The sequence below is a fragment of the Natrix helvetica genome (assembly GCF_964273705.1).
Source record: "Natrix helvetica genome assembly, chromosome: 4".
Taxonomy (NCBI): domain Eukaryota; kingdom Metazoa; phylum Chordata; class Lepidosauria; order Squamata; family Natricidae; genus Natrix; species Natrix helvetica.
The window spans coordinates 57,709,931-57,729,858 of record NC_138550.1 but is presented as its reverse complement, the minus strand read 5'-3'; the positions used below and the strand labels follow the sequence as shown (position 1 = coordinate 57,729,858).

The following is a 19,928-nucleotide window of genomic DNA, read 5'->3' as shown; positions in this document are numbered from 1 at the left end:
CAGCTACGTGAGCGCAAACAATATCTGGAATTAGAAGCAATATTTTGGATACATGGCAGCCATTGAAAATTAAGAAAAAAACCAGTATTAATTACAAAAGATCTGTGAATCAGATAAGGAATTGGAAAGTACTTTCTGCATCTATAAATATAGAAATATATGCTAGCAGTCACAAACTGACTTTGAACGAATGTAGATTGTTTGGATGATATAATTAACATATAAATAATAAATAAATAAATATTTATTTCTTAGCCGCACCCTCTCCCGAAGGACTCGGGGCGGCGTACAATGAAACATATGAAATAAATATGTGGACAAAACAAACATATAACAGAGACATATACCGAGACATACACAAGGAGGAGGTCGGCTGATGAATAAAAAACAATTAGAATACAGTGATTAAAAAACCCCTAAATAATTAAATATAATTAAAATACCCAATTAAAAACCCGTCAGGAGCGATATGGTTAGATCAAAGTTGAGCCAGGCCAGCTACTTGGAATAGGTGGGTCTTAAGCTTAATACGAAAGGAGCGGAGGTCAGAGGTATTCCTAATATCCAGTGGTGAGACCCTTGCTCAAGAAGCCTTCCCTGGACCCTTTGGAGCTGGCCAATCTAGATAATCATTTTCCTCCAGATGACGTGGAAACTGGTAGGCCACCACACTCTCTACAACCTTCGCCAAAAAGGGAAGGTTGGAGACAGGACGATAATTGGCCAGCTCCAAAGGGTCCAGGGAAGGCTTCTTGAGCAAGGGTCTCACCACCGCCTCTTTCAAGGCGGCCGGGAGAGACCCCTCGCTCAACGAAGCATTCACTAGGCCCAGGAGCCAGTCTCGTGTAACCTCCCAGGATGCCAGTACAAGCCAGGAGGGGCACGGGTCCAATAAACATGTGGTGGGTCGCAGTCGTCCACGCATTCTGTCCAAATCCTCGATGGCAACCAAGTCAAACTCCTCCCAGATCGATTCCGCAAGACTCGCCATGGACGTCTCCATTGGACCACTGACAGGGACCCAATCCCTCCGGATTTGAGCGATTTTATCCTGCAGATATTTACCAAATTCCTCTGCCCTGCCCTGTAGAGGGGCCTCCCGCGGCCTCTGAAACAAGAGGGAGCGGGACACCCGAAACAGGGCAGCAGGGCGGTTCTCCGCGGATGCAATGAGAGTGGCACAATATTGGCATTTGGCCACTCTCAATGCCACAAGGTACGTCCTTAAATGGGCTTGTGCCTGTGTTCGATCAAATTCGGAGCGAGAGGATCTCCAACGACTCTCTAGACGTCTCTTGCGGCATTTCATCACCCTTAGTTCCTCGGTAAACCAAGGGGCCAGGGTGGATCGTTGCCGCCGGAGAGGCCGCAAAGGTGCCACCCGGTTCAAGGCCCCGGTAGTCGATTATTCCACGCGACCACCAGGTCCTCTACCCAGGGGCGGGTCAAGGTTACAGGAGGTGGCCCAAGCTCCGTCTGGAACCTATCAGGTTCCATCAGGCGCCTGGGGCGGAACCATCTGGTACTTTCCGGTTCCGCCTCCCCGCAACCATCTGGTACTCCCCGCAAACAAACAACATGATTGTTTATGGGTACAGCTACCAGTATAATCCTGAAATCTAATATGTATTCATTTGTTATGGGCATATTATAGGACAGTTTGTGAAAAGCAGGTGGGGAGAAAACAAAGTTTTAAAACTGCAGGATTTCTGAAATTGTTTAAAATGATTTTAAAAATTATGGCTGATCAACGAACTTAAATGTGGATTCTATTTCAATGTCCATGCAGAATGATAGCTTTAATAATCAAAGTTATTACAATTTTTTTAAAAGCACACTTCAGTATGCTATTCTTTACTCCATGTAAAAAAGAACACTTCCAAAGTATTTGAAAAAAAGTGTCATGAACATTTCACCTTCCTAATGAAATTCTATTTTCAGTATGTAAAGTATACCCATCAATTAATGCAAATTGATTATGGCTGCCACATCCTCTGGAATGTATGCTTATTTCCAATATGAATATGAAATTATCCCCCAAATAATGCCTGTCTTGAGCTCCTGAATTTTTAATTATAAAAGAGAAGGAAAAAATTCAGCAAATTCAGCTCTGTTGTGTTTTACTTGCTCTTAGTTTTATTTCAAAGAGTTTTTTTTAAATGAACTAGCTCTGGTAATTTTATCTACCACTAGAGGGTATAAGATATCAATAAATAGATACCATATAATTACAATGCATAGGTATACACACAAAAACAGACACAAAGCACACATAGAAACTCAGTATCATTCCCAAAAGCTTGTGAAAGAAAGTGAGAACCTTCATCATTTTGCTCACCAAAATCTGCTGGATTGTGATATGTTGGACAATTTAAACCCAAATCTCTCAAATAAGGGACTAAATTTAATACTTTCCCACGGTAAATGCATTGCCCTTGGCTCAAGACATAGAGCTGAAATAAAGAAAAACAAGAAATGTTGAAGAATATTCCTGTCTAGCTTCTGAATTATGGCATGCAATCTTATTACAAAAATATTATGCAAGTTAAAGGAGTGACACTGACATAGTTCAATCTCCTGGTTATTAATATACTTACTAAGAACCAATAGGGTTTTACAGAAAATATCTGTTTCCAGGTTTAACTACTGGAAGATATTTCTTGTATTTTAAGTTATTAATCTCTCTCCTGATATGCATTAAAAAAATCATCTATTTTTCACCTGCCTAGCCTTGTACAACGTTTTCATATCAACATTTTTCTCAGGTGTAGTTTTAAAGTAGCACTAAACTTTAATTAACAACATTATTCGTTACATATGTTAACATGCATTCACACAATTTTTAATCCCATTTTTCTCATCACAAATTTCCTAAATACACAACCTCAATGTTTTTAATTTCTCAACAATTTCTTAATTCCATTATATTATATTTTAATGGCTGACAATTTTCAATATGTTAAATACTTTTTTTGATCATAAATGTATTCCTAATTTTGATATGAATTGTTAAACTATACAAATTATTGGTAATCTACTCCAAAGACTTATTTCACCTCACAGATACATTTTGCCCTATCTTCACAGAACTACATTCAGCCACCTTTATGAAGAGTTATGATATGGCTCATCTATCTTAATGAACAGATTTAATGGACAGCAGCTATTGTCATCAAGCAGCTATGGTCATTCTGCTCATTTGAAGAAAAATAGGACACCCTTCACAGAGGCAGTTTGAAGAGACATTTCCTTAGACATCCAGCAAAATGAAGGATGTCTTAATTACATCTGCCTAAACCTATTACATATCATATGTGGAACATAATAAAGTCCAAATCTGAGAAAGGTTGAGTGAGAGTTAAAAAGCTGCATGAGTGGAAATGTGTGTGAATTTAGCAATGTCTTGGGTTTTATTCCTGTGCTAAACATTAGGACTGGCAGACCTTCAAGGCAGCACTTCTCTTTCTTGATATCTGACCAAAGCAACCCTTTTCAAATCTCCTCTCCCTTGTGAAATGAAACATCCTCATTGATATTCATCAAAATGATATGGTTACTTTCACTTCACCTACTATGGTTCTGAGATCTGATGAGCAAAGCAGATTGACCCTGCCTAGATTTTTACAAAGGCAGAATATTACCACATCAAAGCACTGCAGTGGAATTCTGTGGGGGAAACCACCTTATTAAAGCAAATTAGTTTAATATTTAGGAATGATCTGTATCAGTGGTGGGTTTCAAAAATTTTTAGAACCTATTCTGTAGATGTGGCCTGTTTTGTGGGAGAGGCTCGGTGGTCATGTGACCGGGTGGGAGTAGCTTGGCAGTCATGTGACCAGGTGGGCATGGCCAATTTGCAAAATGTGGTGAAGCTCACTTAACAACGCTCTTGCTTAGCAACCAAAATGTTGGCTCAAAAACTCTAGCATTTGAAGCATGCAAGTCTTAAAGCTGTCAAGTTACAAGACCTTTGCACCCTTAACCCTTTAGAAAAAAACCCCCAGGGGTGTTCAAACTTGACAGCTTTAAGACTTGTGGACTTCAACTCCCAGAATTCCTCCTTCCCGCACTCAGCTCCTATCGTTGGGTGCCGCCAGAACAAGTGAGGTCTTGGGAGAGTGCGCGATAGCCAGTTTGAATGTGAGTCTCCTTTCTTTCTCTGCCTGCCTCCTTCACTCGTTCAGGCAGGCGGAGAAAAGAAGGAGGCGTGTGATAGCCGGTTTGAATGCAAGTCTCTTTTCTTTCTCCACCTGCCTCCTTCACTAGTTCAGGCAGGCAGAGAAAGAAAGGGGGCGCACGATAATGCACCTCCACCACCAAGGGCAAAGGGGAGCGCCTTTGCCCTCGGCTATCGTGCGCCTCCTTTCTTTCTCTGCCTGCCCGAACAAGTGAAGGAGGCCACTAAACCGCCCGCTCCCCCATGTTCAAACCAACCCGACTCCTCTCTCCCAGCATGGGCTCTCTGGAGGGGGAGGGAAGGTCTGCGAGCAAGCAGGGGGGGCAGGCCAGGGGAGGGACCGTTGCGGTATGGAGCCTCCGGAAGCCCTAGTACGCAAATGCACACTGGATTTCTGGCACCGGTACATGCGTACCGTCCTACCTGAAACCCACCTCTGATCTGTATACTCCTACTAAATGCATTTACTACAAGGTAGGCATTTTGAAGGAACAGCTGGCAAAAGATAACTTCTCTATAACACTCTGTTCTAACTGATTCCCAAAGAAATTCAACTGTACTGACTCATCCGTTTCTGCAGGTGATATATTACAGCTTTTCTCTGTGAATGATTATTAAATATGAGGCTAACAAAGGATATGTTAATAATGAGGAAAGGCCTTTTCAAGACCAGGATCCAAGTGGCTATGACACAGTGTGCCCAGATACATATATTTCAGCCCTACGATTCTACCTGATCGAAAAGTTCAAAGAGTTTGGCACTGGGCTGATGGATAGTGCAGATGATGGACCGGCCACCCTGGGCTAAAGCCTTCAGCAGAGATACAACTTGAAAGCAAGAAGCACTGTCCAGGCCACTATGAAAAAAAAGGAAGAAAACACAGTTTGTTCACTTTGTTCTTTTAATATCCAAAACTGAACTTGAAATGAAGAGTTGGAATGAAAATTCAGTATGAGAATCCTACAAGTAATCTTTACGTATTTTTTCCCCTTTTCCTCTTTTAGAAGGTTGCTAATATCATATTCTGTGCACTAAAATGTAGCCTTGACTACCTCATGTATCAGTGATTTTTATGCTTATTATATATTATTAAGCTTATCACATATTATATGTTATACATGTTGTTGTTGTTGTTATTATTGTTATTGTTATTCACTGGAAATTGTGCCAAAAGTTTGGATTTGAGTACAGCAAAAACCACTGGGACCATCAGGTTGAGAAGGTTTTAGAAAATGAGAAAGGCAAAATCTTGTGGGACTTCAGAATCCAGACTGACAGGCACTTGGCCTACAACACACCTGACATAACAATAATTGAAAAGAAAAAAGTATGGTTCATTGACATTGCAATACCTAGTGATGCACGAATTGAAGATAAACAGCAAGAAAAAATCACAAAATACCGGGACTTGCAAATTGAGGTTGAGCAAATGTGGAAAAAGAAATCATGTGTTGTCCCAATTGTAATTGGAGCCCTTGGAGCAATACCTAAAGGGCTACCTTGCTATTTGAAAATTCTAAATTTACCTGACTTGAACATTCTGACTCTTCAAAAAACCACCCTACTTGAAACAACTTATATCCTCTGACGTTACCTTAATAGTTCCTAGGTCCTTGGTTAGGACTCGAGCTGTTAGGCTACCAACCAGCCCCAAAGGCTGTGAATCTCACCAAAGATTAACATAATAATAATAATAATAATAATAATAATAATAATAATAATAATAATAATAATAATAATAATAACAACAACAATAATAATAATAATAATAATAATAATAATAATAATAAATATGCGATACATTTTCAAGTATCTCAGCACATTCAATGTTGGAGTGTCATGAACTCAGAGCAAATTAACCTCTCATTTTGGGAGCTTTTCAAAGAGCTAGCATATATTATGCTTGGTTATTTGATAGGAAAGTTATTTGATAGGAAAGTACTTTTGCTAAATAATACTTTCTGAATACAAATGAGATATTGGAAAAACAGAAAACTGACATGATTCATTTTGTAAAGCAAAAATTCTTAAATATAAACAATTGCAAAGCATGTAATTATTACAATGCTACCAGAAACCTCTAGATCACACTATATTGGATGCTACCTACTATCTTTGCTTATGCTGGACTTTTTTTTAGAGGAGAAGCAAAGTCTGGACTATAGCTACCCAACATTTTTATTTTATTTTATTTTATACATTTATTGGATGCCCCGAGAGCTTCTTGAAAATGTAGGAGGCTGCCCCTTTTGTTTCATGGTCATTTTTTTCTATTTTAAAATAGGGAGATTGGCAAGTGGCAAGAATATGTCCACAAACCTCCTGGTATTCTAAATGCCAAATCATTTGTTGTTGTGGCTGTTGTTGTTATTATTAGAGTTATTTAAAAAACCTTGGGACCAACTCATGAAGTCATGGTGATCAATGAATATAGGCATATGCTGTATATTTTGTTTTTTTTAATGGAACTCAAGGTAGTATACTTAGCAGTAGGCAACTCCAGTTAATGCAGGATTTCACAACCCACATACACTGCACTTAATGAACAGATAAAGGATGTATTAATACATTTACCTGAAAGGAAGGAAAGATTCCCCCACTCCCCAAATAATCACTATAAGTGGATAGAGAGATGCAAACAATTGCAGAGTGTACTCTGAAATATATGGATGCTTCTAAAAATTAGCCTAAGGATTAGCTGTTGCTTGGCAGGACCAGCTATCCAGTAAATTTAATATTTTAAATAATGAAATCTAGTTTCTTTTTTTTTCTTTAACCATCCAACTATTTCTTCTTCTTACTGTCTCATTCTTTCTCCTTTTTTCCCTTCTTTCCTGCTGTAGCTACTCTACTTTGTCCCATCTCCATCCTGTTTTCCCATTTTGTTTTTGACACCTATGGGGAAGTGTCTGTTCCTGTATATGAGAATTATTTATGTTTGATTGAATGAATTCTAACATACAAAGATGGAAATCCATGAATTTTATAAGTACCTTGTTTTACAGATAATTGAACAATATTAATGGTTAATTTAATTTATAGGTTTTTTTGTCAATTTGATGTTTGATTTTAGCATCAACATATTTTTTTTTATTTGATTCTGGTTTATATGCACACATTTAATAGACTAATTTAGGCAAGTTTCCAATATTGGTTTCATCTGGAGTTGACAATCCTAGGTTGATAAGGTGAGGAAGCTGAGCATTACACTAATTTTTTATCTGCATTTTAGTATATTTTTCTTATCCTCCCTTTGGAGGGAAAAATATCTTAAATTCAGGATTATATTCAACTTGATATAATACATAAATCAGGGGTGTCCAAACTTGGGAACTTTAAGACTTGTGGACTTCAACTCCCAGAATTCCCCAGCCAGCATGGGAGAATGAAGTTGAAGTCCACAAGTCTTAAAGTTCCCAAGTTTGGACACCCCTGACATAAATGCACAAAGTGAATTTCCACAGTCAAAGGTCTCTTTTTTTCTTTAAAAAGATCTGTTTAAAATTTAAAATTAAAACATCAAGGGGATACTTTCAACTTTTTAATACTTTAGATACTAAAAATAATAAATGTTTTAAAGCATAGTTGTGATAATTGTCAGCTTTTTACTCCAGAACACAAATTACCTGGTAGGTTCATCAAAAAACATAACCGGTGGGTTGTTCACCAATTCCAAAGCAATCGCAAGACGCTTTCTCTGCCCTCCTGAAAGGCTTCCAGTACGAGTACTGGCACACGACAGCAAACCCAAAGCTGTCAGGAGCTCATTCACCTGTGAAGAGGAACAACACAAGGGAAACTTCAGTAATAATTTCTGTAATTGTATTCAGATCACAATAGTGATCTCTGAAACATAAATATCTGAAACTAGGGAAGTGTATAGGTAAATATTTCATAATTTTTCTAATATGCCAGCTCTGAAGTATTAGGAAGCGCATTGTTTAATATTTATTTTAATATAGTTCAACTGTTTGGAAGTTGCTATTTCTAATTATTGTTAAGGTTGTAAGGAAACAAGACTAAGTAGTCATTTTGGAGGAAAACTATGATCCTATTCGACTATTATCCATGTATTATACGCTCTGCTAAGCATCCATTTTATCATTTACTAGAGGTCCCTTTCTTATTTTTCATTTAAAAAGCAAATGAAAAATTGAGGGTACCAAATTTGGGCTGCAAAAATGGACGTCAGAATTGCCGCAAAGCGCCTTTGTATCTTTTTACTTCCATCTTTATCAGCTCAGATATAGTAGCCCTATGAAAGAAGAATCCCTTGGACACGAATTAGAATGTTCTGAATCACCTGCACTTAAGTTTTAGGTAAATACCAGCCTTTCTCAGGAAGTAATATTATCTATCATCTATCTATCTATCTATCTATCTATCTATCTATCTATCTATCTATCTATCTATCTATCTATCATCTATCTATATAGCTATCTATCATCTATCATCTTTTATGTAGTGAACATTGTATTTTTAGTTTATGCACATCTTCCACAAATATCCATTTGATTTCTTTCTAAGTAAATTTGTCAGCTTTCACTGAAAAGATTCTAGATGTACTAAATGTTCCATGCTATATCCCAGTGTTGGCGAACCTTTTCGGCATCAAGTGCCGAAGCGGGAACACGCGCACATGGGAGTGCCGGAAAGCAGAAGAGCAGTGCCAGCGAGCAGCTCTTCTGGTTTCCGGCATTCCCGCATGCGCAAAGACCAGCTGGCATGCGCATGCCAAAACTTGGAAGAGCAATGGGTGATGGCTGACGTCCCCGGAGAGATGGCTCTGCTTGCCACTTCCAGCATGCGTGCCATAGGTTCACCATCATGGTTATATCCCATCTTTTTTCCTGGGACTTCAAGGAAGCATACAGGCAGATCTCTCCTAATTTTATCACATAATAATCACCCTATTAAAATAGTAAGTTAGGCTGAAAGACAGTGATGGCCTAAAGTTGCGCACTAAGTTTGATAAATGAATAGACTTTGGATCTCCTGATCTAATATCACTATACCAGACAGGCTGCCAGGTCAAAAGCATATTTTACCACCAGCTCAAACCCTAAGTAACTGATCCAGCTAAGAACTCAAATTTAATGTTCAATGAAGCATTCCTATTGTTGCACAAATTCTTCTATATCTTCATTTCCCATATTTCTTCCATTCAGTCTTTTCAACCCACTGATTTTAATTACATAAGTTATATGCAAACTGGGTATCCTTTGCATTCAACATTTTATAAATCTGGTCAAAAAAAGAGAAATCATTGTATAAAATCTTCTAAATATGTTACTTTTATATATAAAAATAATACTTTCAAATATAAAAAGTGTACTGTGTTTTTTCTAAAAGAAAGTAAGTACCACATTTTAAGTCAGAATAAAGTAATATACATACCATTTCTCTCCTGCCTTCATCTTTTTCTTGAAGTTTCAGGTCGGCAGACACCTGAAATAGTAGAATATTATACTTATTAAGTCAATTTATTTGGGGGAGAGGATATCAGCCATGCAAAGTACTTACCCAATTCCTATAATACAGTATAGGTCTTTTGAAACTAATGTTGCTGCTTATTTAAAATACATAGCTATTATTATATAGAAACCAGGAAATAAATCCTTAAGAGGTGAAATATTATCAATAGTTTCAATTAGGATAAATATTTGTTAGAGTATTGTGAGGCTTGCAGGTTGTCAGATCTGCCATTGCATCGCTTCAGCCCTGCTTTGCTTCAATGGCATCCTGCCATAAAAGGGGTGAGGGAATAGTAAAAGGATATAGGGAGGGGGAGTGACAGGATGACAGGAACCAGAGATGCCAGCCCGGAACAGAGCCTGGCAGATCCAAGGTCACAAGCATGAGAGCAGAATGTGAACATCCACCAAAGAGGTGCCAAACTTTAGGACTGTTACCAATGGACACTGACGAAAGGACCAAGGGGAGAGGATCCAGGAGATGGGAAACGCACCAGGTTTGCCCAGGAATATTCAGATCTGGCTTTGCTTATACTATAACACCTCTTGGCTTTATTAAAACTATACATTTCTCTACAAATGGAGTTGAGGGTCTTTCTTTCTTAAATGCCCAAGGCTGGCCTGACACAGGTATTCATGAAGGAAAAAAAAATCCACCTTTAACTGAACCATTTTTTCAAGAAACTACTTGGAAACATTTGATCTGAAAATTATACTTTTATTATAATAATTCTGTTTAGAAAAATAATATTTTCCAAAGCTGCGAATGCATTTATGTATTCCACCCGCCCCCCAAAATATGTGATCTATGAATAACATAGTCCCCTCAGAGAGGGCCCGCAATCTGGGAGTCGTCCTGGATATGCGGCTTAGTTTAGAAGAACACCTGATGGCCGTGACCAGGGAGCCCTTTTACCAGGTTCACCTAGTACGTCAATTGCGCCCCTTCCTGGATCGGGATGCTCTGTGCACAGTCACTCATGCCCTCGTCCTTTCTCGTCTGGACTACTGCAACACTCTCTACATGGGGCTGCCCTTGAAGAGCACCCGGAGACTTCAGCTGGTCCAGAATGCGGCTGCGCAGGTTATCATGGGGGTACCTGGGTGCTCCCATGTTACACCCCTTTTAGGCGGCCTGCACTGGTTGCTGGTTGTTTTCCGGGTGTGATTCAAGGTACTAATTATGACCTTTAAAGCGCTCCATGGCTTAGGCCTAGGGTACCTGCGAGACCACCTACTGTCATCAGTAGCCTCCCACCGTCCAGTGCGATCCCACAGAGTTGGCCTCTTCTGGGTGCCGTCGGCCAGACAGTGTCAGCTAGCGACCCCCAGGGGGAGAGCCTTTTCTGTGGGAGCGCCTTCCCTCTGGAATGAGCTGCCCCCGGAGCTTCGCATAATCCCCGACCTCCAGTCCTTCCGACGTGCCCTAAAAAGTTGGCTTTTCCAGCAAGCCGGCCTGGCCTGAACAAAATAAAATAAACAATTGATTTAATTGTTAATTTTAATCTAATTTTTAAAATGTTATTGTTAATATTAATTGGGTTTGTTTTTGGATACTCTATCTAACTTCCTTTTTAACTTTTGTAATATGTGTTTTTTTAATGTTGTATGCCGCCCCGAGTCCTTTGGGAGAAGGGCGGCATATAAATCCAATAAACAAACAAACAAACAGCTTGGCTTATTTCACAAGTGAATATTGTCCCGGTGTGTGGCTTAACAGCACCCAATGGTTGATGTCCAAATCTGCCAAACAATGTGTATCATCATTGCATTTCACTCCTGTGCACTGGTTACCAATACTTAGCAATATCATACTACCCCACATTAGAAGACAATAAGCTCTCAATTGGCTATGGTCAAGGATACTGAAAAACAAGGCCCTCCCTATTCACCAGGACAATACATAGCCCATCATGAGCCTGAAATCCCGCAGGCCAGCTATTCACTTAACATCAACCCAGTTTAACCAAAACAGAATGCCCAGAGAAAGAAATGATCCAAGGTACCTTCTTGTGTGGTCTGACCATTAGTGATCCCTCTACCAAACTATCTGGTTTTGATCTGACTTGTTTTGTTTGGACGGAATTGTACAGAATTAGGTATGACACTGAAAGAAGTGCCTCTGCCCTGTATCAGAGGGGATGGAAAGATTCCCCTTGTTGTGATTGTGCTGCTGCTATGGAAACTATTAAACATATTTTGCAAGACTGCTCACAACATGTGTGGTCTGGTTCCCTGGAGGACTTGCTTGGAGCAAGTCCAGAGATTATCACATGCCGGAAACTGGAGGCTCAGCACATGCGTGCCTGGGAGCTGCTCTTCCGGTTTCTGGCGCTCCCATATGTGCACACTCCCATTTCAGCACTTGATGTCGAAAAGGTTAGCCAACACTGGTGTATAGCTTACCATTTTCTCTATTTCGCCCTTCCCCCCTCCTTCTCTTCCCCCACTCTTTCTTTCTTTGGAAATTTACACAATTGATGGGCAAAAGATACAATCTGTCCATTAGTTCTTTAGCAAGGCAGATTTAATGCAAGATTTTCCTTCTTGTGAATTGGGACAGGAATTATATTGTCCACAATTCCTCTTAATACTTTTCATGAATGCACCTTATTTCTTTTCATGTTCTTTGATGCACAATAATTACTGCCTAACCCAGGAAGAAGCTAATTCAGAAAAAGGAGAGCTGTATGTTATATAGATGTGATTGCTATTATTAATAATCATACCATCATAGCTTCCTGAACACTAAGATGTGGAAGCAGCATGTCATCTTGCATAATGTAACAAGATACTTTGCGGAAAGAACGCAAATCACGATGTTGCCCATTGATAAGAATTTCTCCTTTCATCCCAGTCTCCCTGAAAGTAAGAGAAGAAACAGTCTATTTTTTTTCATGCCTTTAGATCAGATTAAACAGGCAATCCTGCACATTCAAGTTTTTCACAGTACAGGAGTCAGTTCTTTTTTTATCATATGCAAGTAAGTATGAAGTGTGAAATCATTATTATCAGAATCTGAGTTTACAGTTTAAGGACAATTGTAGAAAAGCTCTCCATTCACAAATTGTATTTATTTATCTAGTTTGCACATATGCAACTATCATATGCAAACTCTCCTAATAGCATACAGTGTTGGATTCACATCTCTGAAGTTCCTGAAAGACTAATACATTTAGGCTGAAAATATCTTCATAATTAAAAGTTAAGTGCATTAAGTCAGAGTTCACCAACCTTTCCACCTTTTCTGCATATGGAGCGTGTACTTACCCTCTGCTCACGCAAGCGGGAATGCACATACACACACACACACACACACACACACACACACACAGAGAGAGACAGCCTGGTTGCAAAAAGCTCACTGCCCATTAGTGTGTTGCAGCCCAGAGGCTGGTGACCTCTGCATTAAGCTTCATGGCCAAGAATGGATAAGAATGAATAATATTTTTCCTTATAATTGTTAGAATGGCAGTATTTGTTGCAAAGGCGGTCCCACAGATCAGAGATATGGACAAGATGACAGATCAAGTACCCCTAGAAAATAGATCATAGCAGAGGAAGTGTCCAAACTGCTTATTTTAAGCAATAGATGAAGCCAAAATGTAAAGATGCAGATGATTTCTGGAAAGGAAAGGGTATGAGACCTCCAATCTTTCACCCTGATTCCAACTGTTCAACCTCTGAGTTTTTCTTTTTTAGACAGAAACCATTGTTAATATTTAAACTTGACAAAGAGATGTAGCCTATCTCATAAACATAAATTACCTAACACACATACACACACACAAACACACACACACACACACACACACACACACATATATAATCACAGTACATCTTGGTAATACCACTTACTGACCTGTATCCTGCCAGAAGATTCATAAGTGTCGACTTCCCAGCTCCAGAAGGACCCATAATTGCCACCAGCTCGCCACTACTAAACTTTCCAGAAATTCCTTTCAGCAAAGTCTTGAAACCTATACAAATGGAAGGGAGAGAGAGTTAAAATTTAGAAAACATAGTTTTCTAAAATAGGTAGGCACCTCGTTACAGCCATAGACCAGCTCAAATCAAACCAAACAAAGAAACAAATAAAAAAAAACAGATTAAGAAAGCAAGTAAAAGAGCACAGTGAAACCCACTAATTACAAACCTGGTATGGTGAAGGTGTCACCCATTTCACAAAACTTAGCTACTTTAATAGAAATAAAATCTTAACCATGTTCAGATAAATAAAATGATATTGATCAGACATTAGCAACTGTAAATAATATTGGTTACATTTTTTCTTGGCTAATATAGATATAGAGACATAGATGTCTCTATCTATCTATCTATCTATCTATCTATCTATCATCTATCTATCATCTATCTATCTATCTATCTATCTATCTATCTATCTATCTATCTATCTATCTATCTAATTGATTCTTGCTTATCTTACAAAAGCCAGGTATTATGACATTTTTCTTATATTTCTTCCCATTTTTTTCATTTTTATTCCCTTTTTCCTGATTTGTATTTAATGGAAACTGGGAGATCTTAAATGTAAATGTAATTTGATTGAAAAATGTAAAAGGAGGAAGATATGGAATAAATGAGAATATTTATTTCTGGTAAACATGTTTTTGCATTATCAGTTTTGTACTACAACAGTAATAGAATAAGTCCCTCAAGAACCATGGTCTATCATGAAGGAAGAAAAATATTGAGATGAAGAAGATACAGTGAAGGGACTGGAAGAATGAGATAAAAACCAAATTTTGCATATTTTCCCTACTTGAAGATTCAGGAGATTTCTAAAGCGATCAACAGATATTTTAGAAAGCAGGATGGCATTTAGCAGACAGCATGCTGTGACAGAATTATTTTCTTTTTCATTGTTTTGCTCCATTACATTTTCTCTGCCTCTTAATCACAAAGCAAAGTTAGCTGACCAGGCTAAAAAGAAACACCAGCCAGTTGAGTAACAACTGCAAAAGGAGTAATCTGCCACGTTCTTAGACAGACGTAGTGCTTGTTTTCCTTATTTCTTTCAGCAATCAAAATTGTTTAGGAGGTGCAAAACATATGCATATAAATATTTCTACTACCACAAAGACATTAGCTTCAACACCAACAAACTTACTTGGATGATGACTATTTAGAAGCTTCCCTGATAATTTCAGCAAAGGCTGCATTTTAATTTGGTGAATAAGATTCATGTAATGAATACAATAAAGTTTCTAGATTTTGAGCAGGCATAAAGGCAGTTACACTATATTTAGGATTGTGTATGGGTGCCTATAAAGTAATATTACTTTGTATTAACCATTGTAATTCATTCAGGACATCTAGGTGTTCCATTTTATACACATCAACTGCTTTGTTACAACCCATAACTCAAAACGTATATTTTGGTTCTATTTTCATGGATCTTTTACAATTCAGGGCTAATTGCACAGGCATCCAAGCAGTGGGGACAACAAACCCTGTGGCCTCTATGCTTAAATCTGATGTCAGGGCACAAATAAAGGTCAGATTTGTATTGGGACACTGCTATGTACAGGCTGTCATTAATGAGGACTAGAATGGTTATTCAGAAGACCCTACCAATCTTTCTCTGTCTTAACGGCACACTGAAATGTCCCATAGTCAGTCAACCACAGTTTCATGGTGAGTTTAAAACGTATAAACAATTGCTGTTTTCCCAAAATAAAAACAGACAAATTCCTACTTTGGAATTTTAGCTTACAGATACATTTTTGTTGAATTCTTTTTAAAACTGAATTCTCTATTGTAGCAAAGTATATACTTCAAATATAAAAACAGAAACAAAGAATGATGTCAATATAGTTTCCAAACCTCAACTACAGGTGGTCCTTGATTTACAACAGTTCATTTGATGACTGTTCAAAGTTACAACAGCACTGAAAAAAAGTCAGTTATGACTATTTTTCACACTTAAAATTGTTGCAGCATCCTGGTGGCCGTATGATTCATATTTGGGCGCTGTCTCACATGTGTGATGGTTGCAGTGTCCCAGGGTCATGTGGTCATCTTTTGTGATCTTCTGACAAGCAAAGTCAATGGGAAGCTAGATTCCCTTAATAACCTTGTTATTAATTTAACAATTGCAGTGATTCACTTAACAACTGTGGCAAAAAAAAATATTGTAAAATGGGGCAAGGTCCACTTAACAAATGACTTGCTTAACCACAAAAAGTTTGGGCTCAATTGAGATCATAAGTCAAGGACTACTTATAAAAGGGAAAAAAACTCAACCCTCCCTTCGGTTCACAACCCCAAGGCAACCCTCTGAAGTTTGTTCACCTTTGTTTTGCCTACTTTGTGAATAGGATTATCTTTGAATCAGTCCAAATCACATTTGAAAGAATCTGCTCTCAGTTGCATAAACTATCCCCAGTGTCTATTGGTGATTTGAAGCATATAAGTGTACAGGCAGAGCTCCAATATGAATTCTGAGTTAGAATGTTTGGACAAGATTTTATCATTGCAGTATCAACAGCATGATCTCTCAGGGCTCCTTTTCTCAGCCAGTGACTGGACAAACCTTCAGCAAATTTTATTCTTTGGGTTTCTCTATCTTCATTATTCATTAGCACTATAATGGATAAACTGCAAGCATTTTGCACCAATCTCATGAGCTATACTCAATGCCTTACTTATAGCCATTCATAAGGGATGCTTAAAAGATTCCTTGAATCTGTTCTGGATTAAGTGGACATTAAAAAAATCAATTAAAAATGCCTTTTGCTTCTCTTTCTGTATCTCTCTTTTCTCCTTGTTTCTTATATTTGACATAAAGATTTGGAAAAATGCTTTATCTGCCTGTTGTTTTTCACATGTTTATCTTTTTTCATGAAGGCTGTCTAGTTTTCAGTCACTTTTTAATTACAAAGAGTCAACAAGTATGCTACCCTTTACATTTCTAAGTATTTAAGATGGTGGTGGGAGGTATTCATTTCAGAATGAAAATAGTTCTCATAGTACTTGTTCAACCCAAGTTATGTTTGGATTGCTCTTCATCAAAGCTATGTTAAGCTTGTGGATACAGGCCAAGAGCCTTTCCCCAAAGGACTGGAGCAACTACAGCCTCCAGGAAGTCCCATGTGGCTGCTCCAAGGCTTCCCCAGGATCTTACTACACACACCCACATGCGCTGTGGCTTGGTTTGGCCTCAGTACAAGTCTTGGCACTGCAAATGCAACCAGGGAAACCTCAGCACATTTTAATTTTTATAGAGATTCTTAGTGTACTTCCAAATAATTTTCAAAATGCAGCTGAAACGATTTTGGGAGCCCTTATAGTATATGAACAAGAAATCCCTATTTGTCCTTATAAATATATTATTTCATTTGGTGGGATTGCAGAGCTGGTTTAATGGTATGAAAGATCTTATACCATGTTTCTGTATTAAGCTTCTGAATCATTCCTTGTAATGTACCATACAAGTATATTTGCACTTCCATTTTAAAAGGAGAGGATATAAAAAACTTATCAAATTGGATTTTCTTAAGTAGTACTGCAGACCAGAGGGATTTAAAACCCTATGACATAGGCAATCCCTCTGGAAATGGGTGAAAGGTCTTATGAAAATCTACCATGCAAGTTGACTAGTTAATACCAACGCTGCTCTTTGTAATCTAAAATACTCAGACACAAATAGCAATAGCATTTACACTTATATACCACTTCATAGTGCTTTAGTTTACAGCATTCTCTAAGCTGTTTACAGAGTCAGTATATTGTCCCCAACAATCTGGGTCCTCAATTTACTGACTACAGAAGGATGGACAACTGAGTCAACATTGAGCTGGTTAGGATCTAACTCCGGGCAGTGGGCAGAATTAGCCTACAATGCTGCATTCTTAGCATTGTGCCACCATGGCTCATGTGCTGTCATCCTCTACAGCACTTATTAGTAAACATAGATTTCAAATAACTGGACTCTTTGCTTTAACAGGCTGAATATTCATTGGAATGTGTTGACCCATACATTTGATATTGGCATCACAAGTATATTTGGCAATACTGATCCTTTCAGATCTTTGTTGCTTGCCATGGAATTACCAAGAATCAAAGAGTTTAGAAATGGCTGAGGATTCCACTAAAGAGTCATTGCCTGAGAAAATAAGCTACATTAGTACAGGACAAAACTCACATAAGGGCCATATGATATCTGAAAAAAAAATACTGCCATCAGTACCATCAGTTACACCTTTATCTAATTGGCTGGCTGGGAATTCTGGTAACTAGACTCCAAACAGGCATCAGGTGAAAGTAAAATCCAATATCAATATCATTCTGTATAGTGAACGGATAAGAGAAAAACTGTCATTTTGATTATTTGCTATCTACTTGCACAGCTAACAAAGACAAAAAGATATATACAACATATCTACCATTAATCACTGAACAAAGCACCAGATGCTTCCCAAATATTTATTACATGTATGATTGTCTCTTGTGCTAAGTTGCCAACACAGGTAATACGTGATATGTCATCATATCTCTGAGAAAAGAAAATATACAGCCATTTCAAAACAGAAGTTAAATTGCAGTCACTATAAATAAAGTTTATGGCAAAGCACTATCATTTCACAACAAAGATTTGTATTGTGTCCAGCTAGTTATTCAGTGCTAAATGTTAGTCACGGGTGCAGTCATCCAAGACAAATTGGAAGACATAGCAACATCTCTAACACCTGCTAAGCTAAGAAATTGGTGGCTGAAGGAGGCAGATCCTGCATAAAAGGAATGAAGGACTTCCTTCATAAGTCTTATACTGATCTGATTAATCAGTTTCAACCTCTGTGAGCCAATTTACAATTGATTAGCTAATTCACAATTAAAAAATATTGTCATCCTCTGCAGCATTTATTAGTGAACACATATTTCAAATTCTCACTTTTCATGCTTAAAAATGGCATTTTTAAGCATACCTTGTATGTGAATCAGCCTTTAAAGACATGGACCCCAAAAACCAAAGAATTAATGTCTGGGGGGGAGGAATCCCACAAACACATCAAAATTAGTTTAGGTTTAAAATAAAAACTTACTTTAATTTAATTATCTAAACTAGACTACAACTGCTACAAGATTGTAGTGATAAGACAGAAAATTAGAGTAAAATGGCAAATACTGGTTCTTAAAGTCTTTATTACTCTATTCCACATTATGACAAAATGGAATTTTAGAGAGTAAGACAGAAATTATAGACAGAAAGTTGAAACAGAACTAGATCATCTGGCTCCACGGGAACTGAGAGAGAAGGGATTTTGTTTAAAGGCCTAGAGCAATCCCAGAAGTTTCTGATGAAGATATTTTAAAAAGGATTATTAAAGTCTTGGCAATTATTTAGATGGGGAAGAGGATGATATAGAGGCAGAAACTGCAAGAAACACCCCAAGGGAAGTTTTGGTGTACTTTGTCAGAAATAAAATAAGCGTTGGAATTTTGTAGCAGCATTTTAATACAAGACTGAATAGCGATAATATATATATATAACTGTCCCTAAAAATACCTATAAGAATTTTATGTAAGAGAAAGGAGGGTTTTTAAAAATTGAAATATTAAAGCAGAAGATCCCATTTCAATTGGACAAACAGTTTTCGGCTGTCAAACTCATTATCCATTGCAAGGTTCTGCTTATTTTCTACCATCAGTACCTAATTTGCTGGTTGGGAATTCTGGTAACTAGACTCCAAACCTGAAGGCATCAGGTTAAAGTAAAATGCAATATCAATATCATTCTGTATAGTGAAAGGAAAAGAGGAAAAACTTGTCATTTTGATTGGTTCTTCCAAGAGACAGGAGCTCCCACAGAGAATGCCCACTTTCATATCTTCAGCAGGAGTGATAGTTGGTCAGGTAGAATCTATCTAAGAAAGGTAGCCTCACAAATATATACCAGTAAGTCAAGCTTGACTTTATTTCCTATTTTAACTATAAATCATGTTGTTATACTATCTGATATACCATTTAATCCATGTGTTGGAAACATGAAAATCTTCCAAATTGGGTAGAATCTAACTAAGAGCAACTAAGATGATTAAAGGCCTGGAGACTAAAACATATGAAGAACAATTGTAGGATTTGGGTTTGGCTAGTATAGAGAAAAGAAAGACTAGAGATGACATATCAGTATTCCAGTATTTGAGCGGCTGCCACAAAGAAGAAGGGGTCAACTTATTTTTCAAAGCACCACAGGAAGAAACAATGGATGGAAACTAATCAAGAAGAGAAGCAACCTGGAGTTAAGGAGAAACTT

At 37.9% G+C, this 19,928-nt stretch overlaps 1 protein-coding gene across 6 annotated transcripts in view; it reads right to left on the bottom strand.

Moving 5' to 3' along the window:
- ABCG1 (ATP binding cassette subfamily G member 1) overlaps window positions 1-19,928 on the bottom strand; it is a 47,698-nt gene that overhangs the window by 10,675 nt on the left and 17,095 nt on the right. For 5 of the 6 annotated variants that reach the window (XR_014175330.1, XM_081952489.1, XM_081952490.1 and 2 more), the window contains 6 exons: window positions 13,515-13,632; window positions 12,382-12,514; window positions 9,576-9,626; window positions 7,805-7,950; window positions 4,911-5,034; window positions 2,339-2,453 (listed from right to left, as the gene is read on the bottom strand). Coding sequence is in view for 5 of the 6 variants with exons in the window: in XM_081952489.1 (XP_081808615.1) it covers window positions 2,339-2,453; window positions 4,911-5,034; window positions 7,805-7,950; window positions 9,576-9,626; window positions 12,382-12,514; window positions 13,515-13,632 (687 nt within the window). In the remaining variant the exon portion in view is untranslated. Of the gene's footprint in view, window positions 1-2,338; window positions 2,454-4,910; window positions 5,035-7,804; window positions 7,951-9,575; window positions 9,627-12,381; window positions 12,515-13,514; window positions 13,635-19,928 lie in introns of all 6 variants that reach the window. The other variant, XM_081952491.1, reaches the window with a different exon arrangement.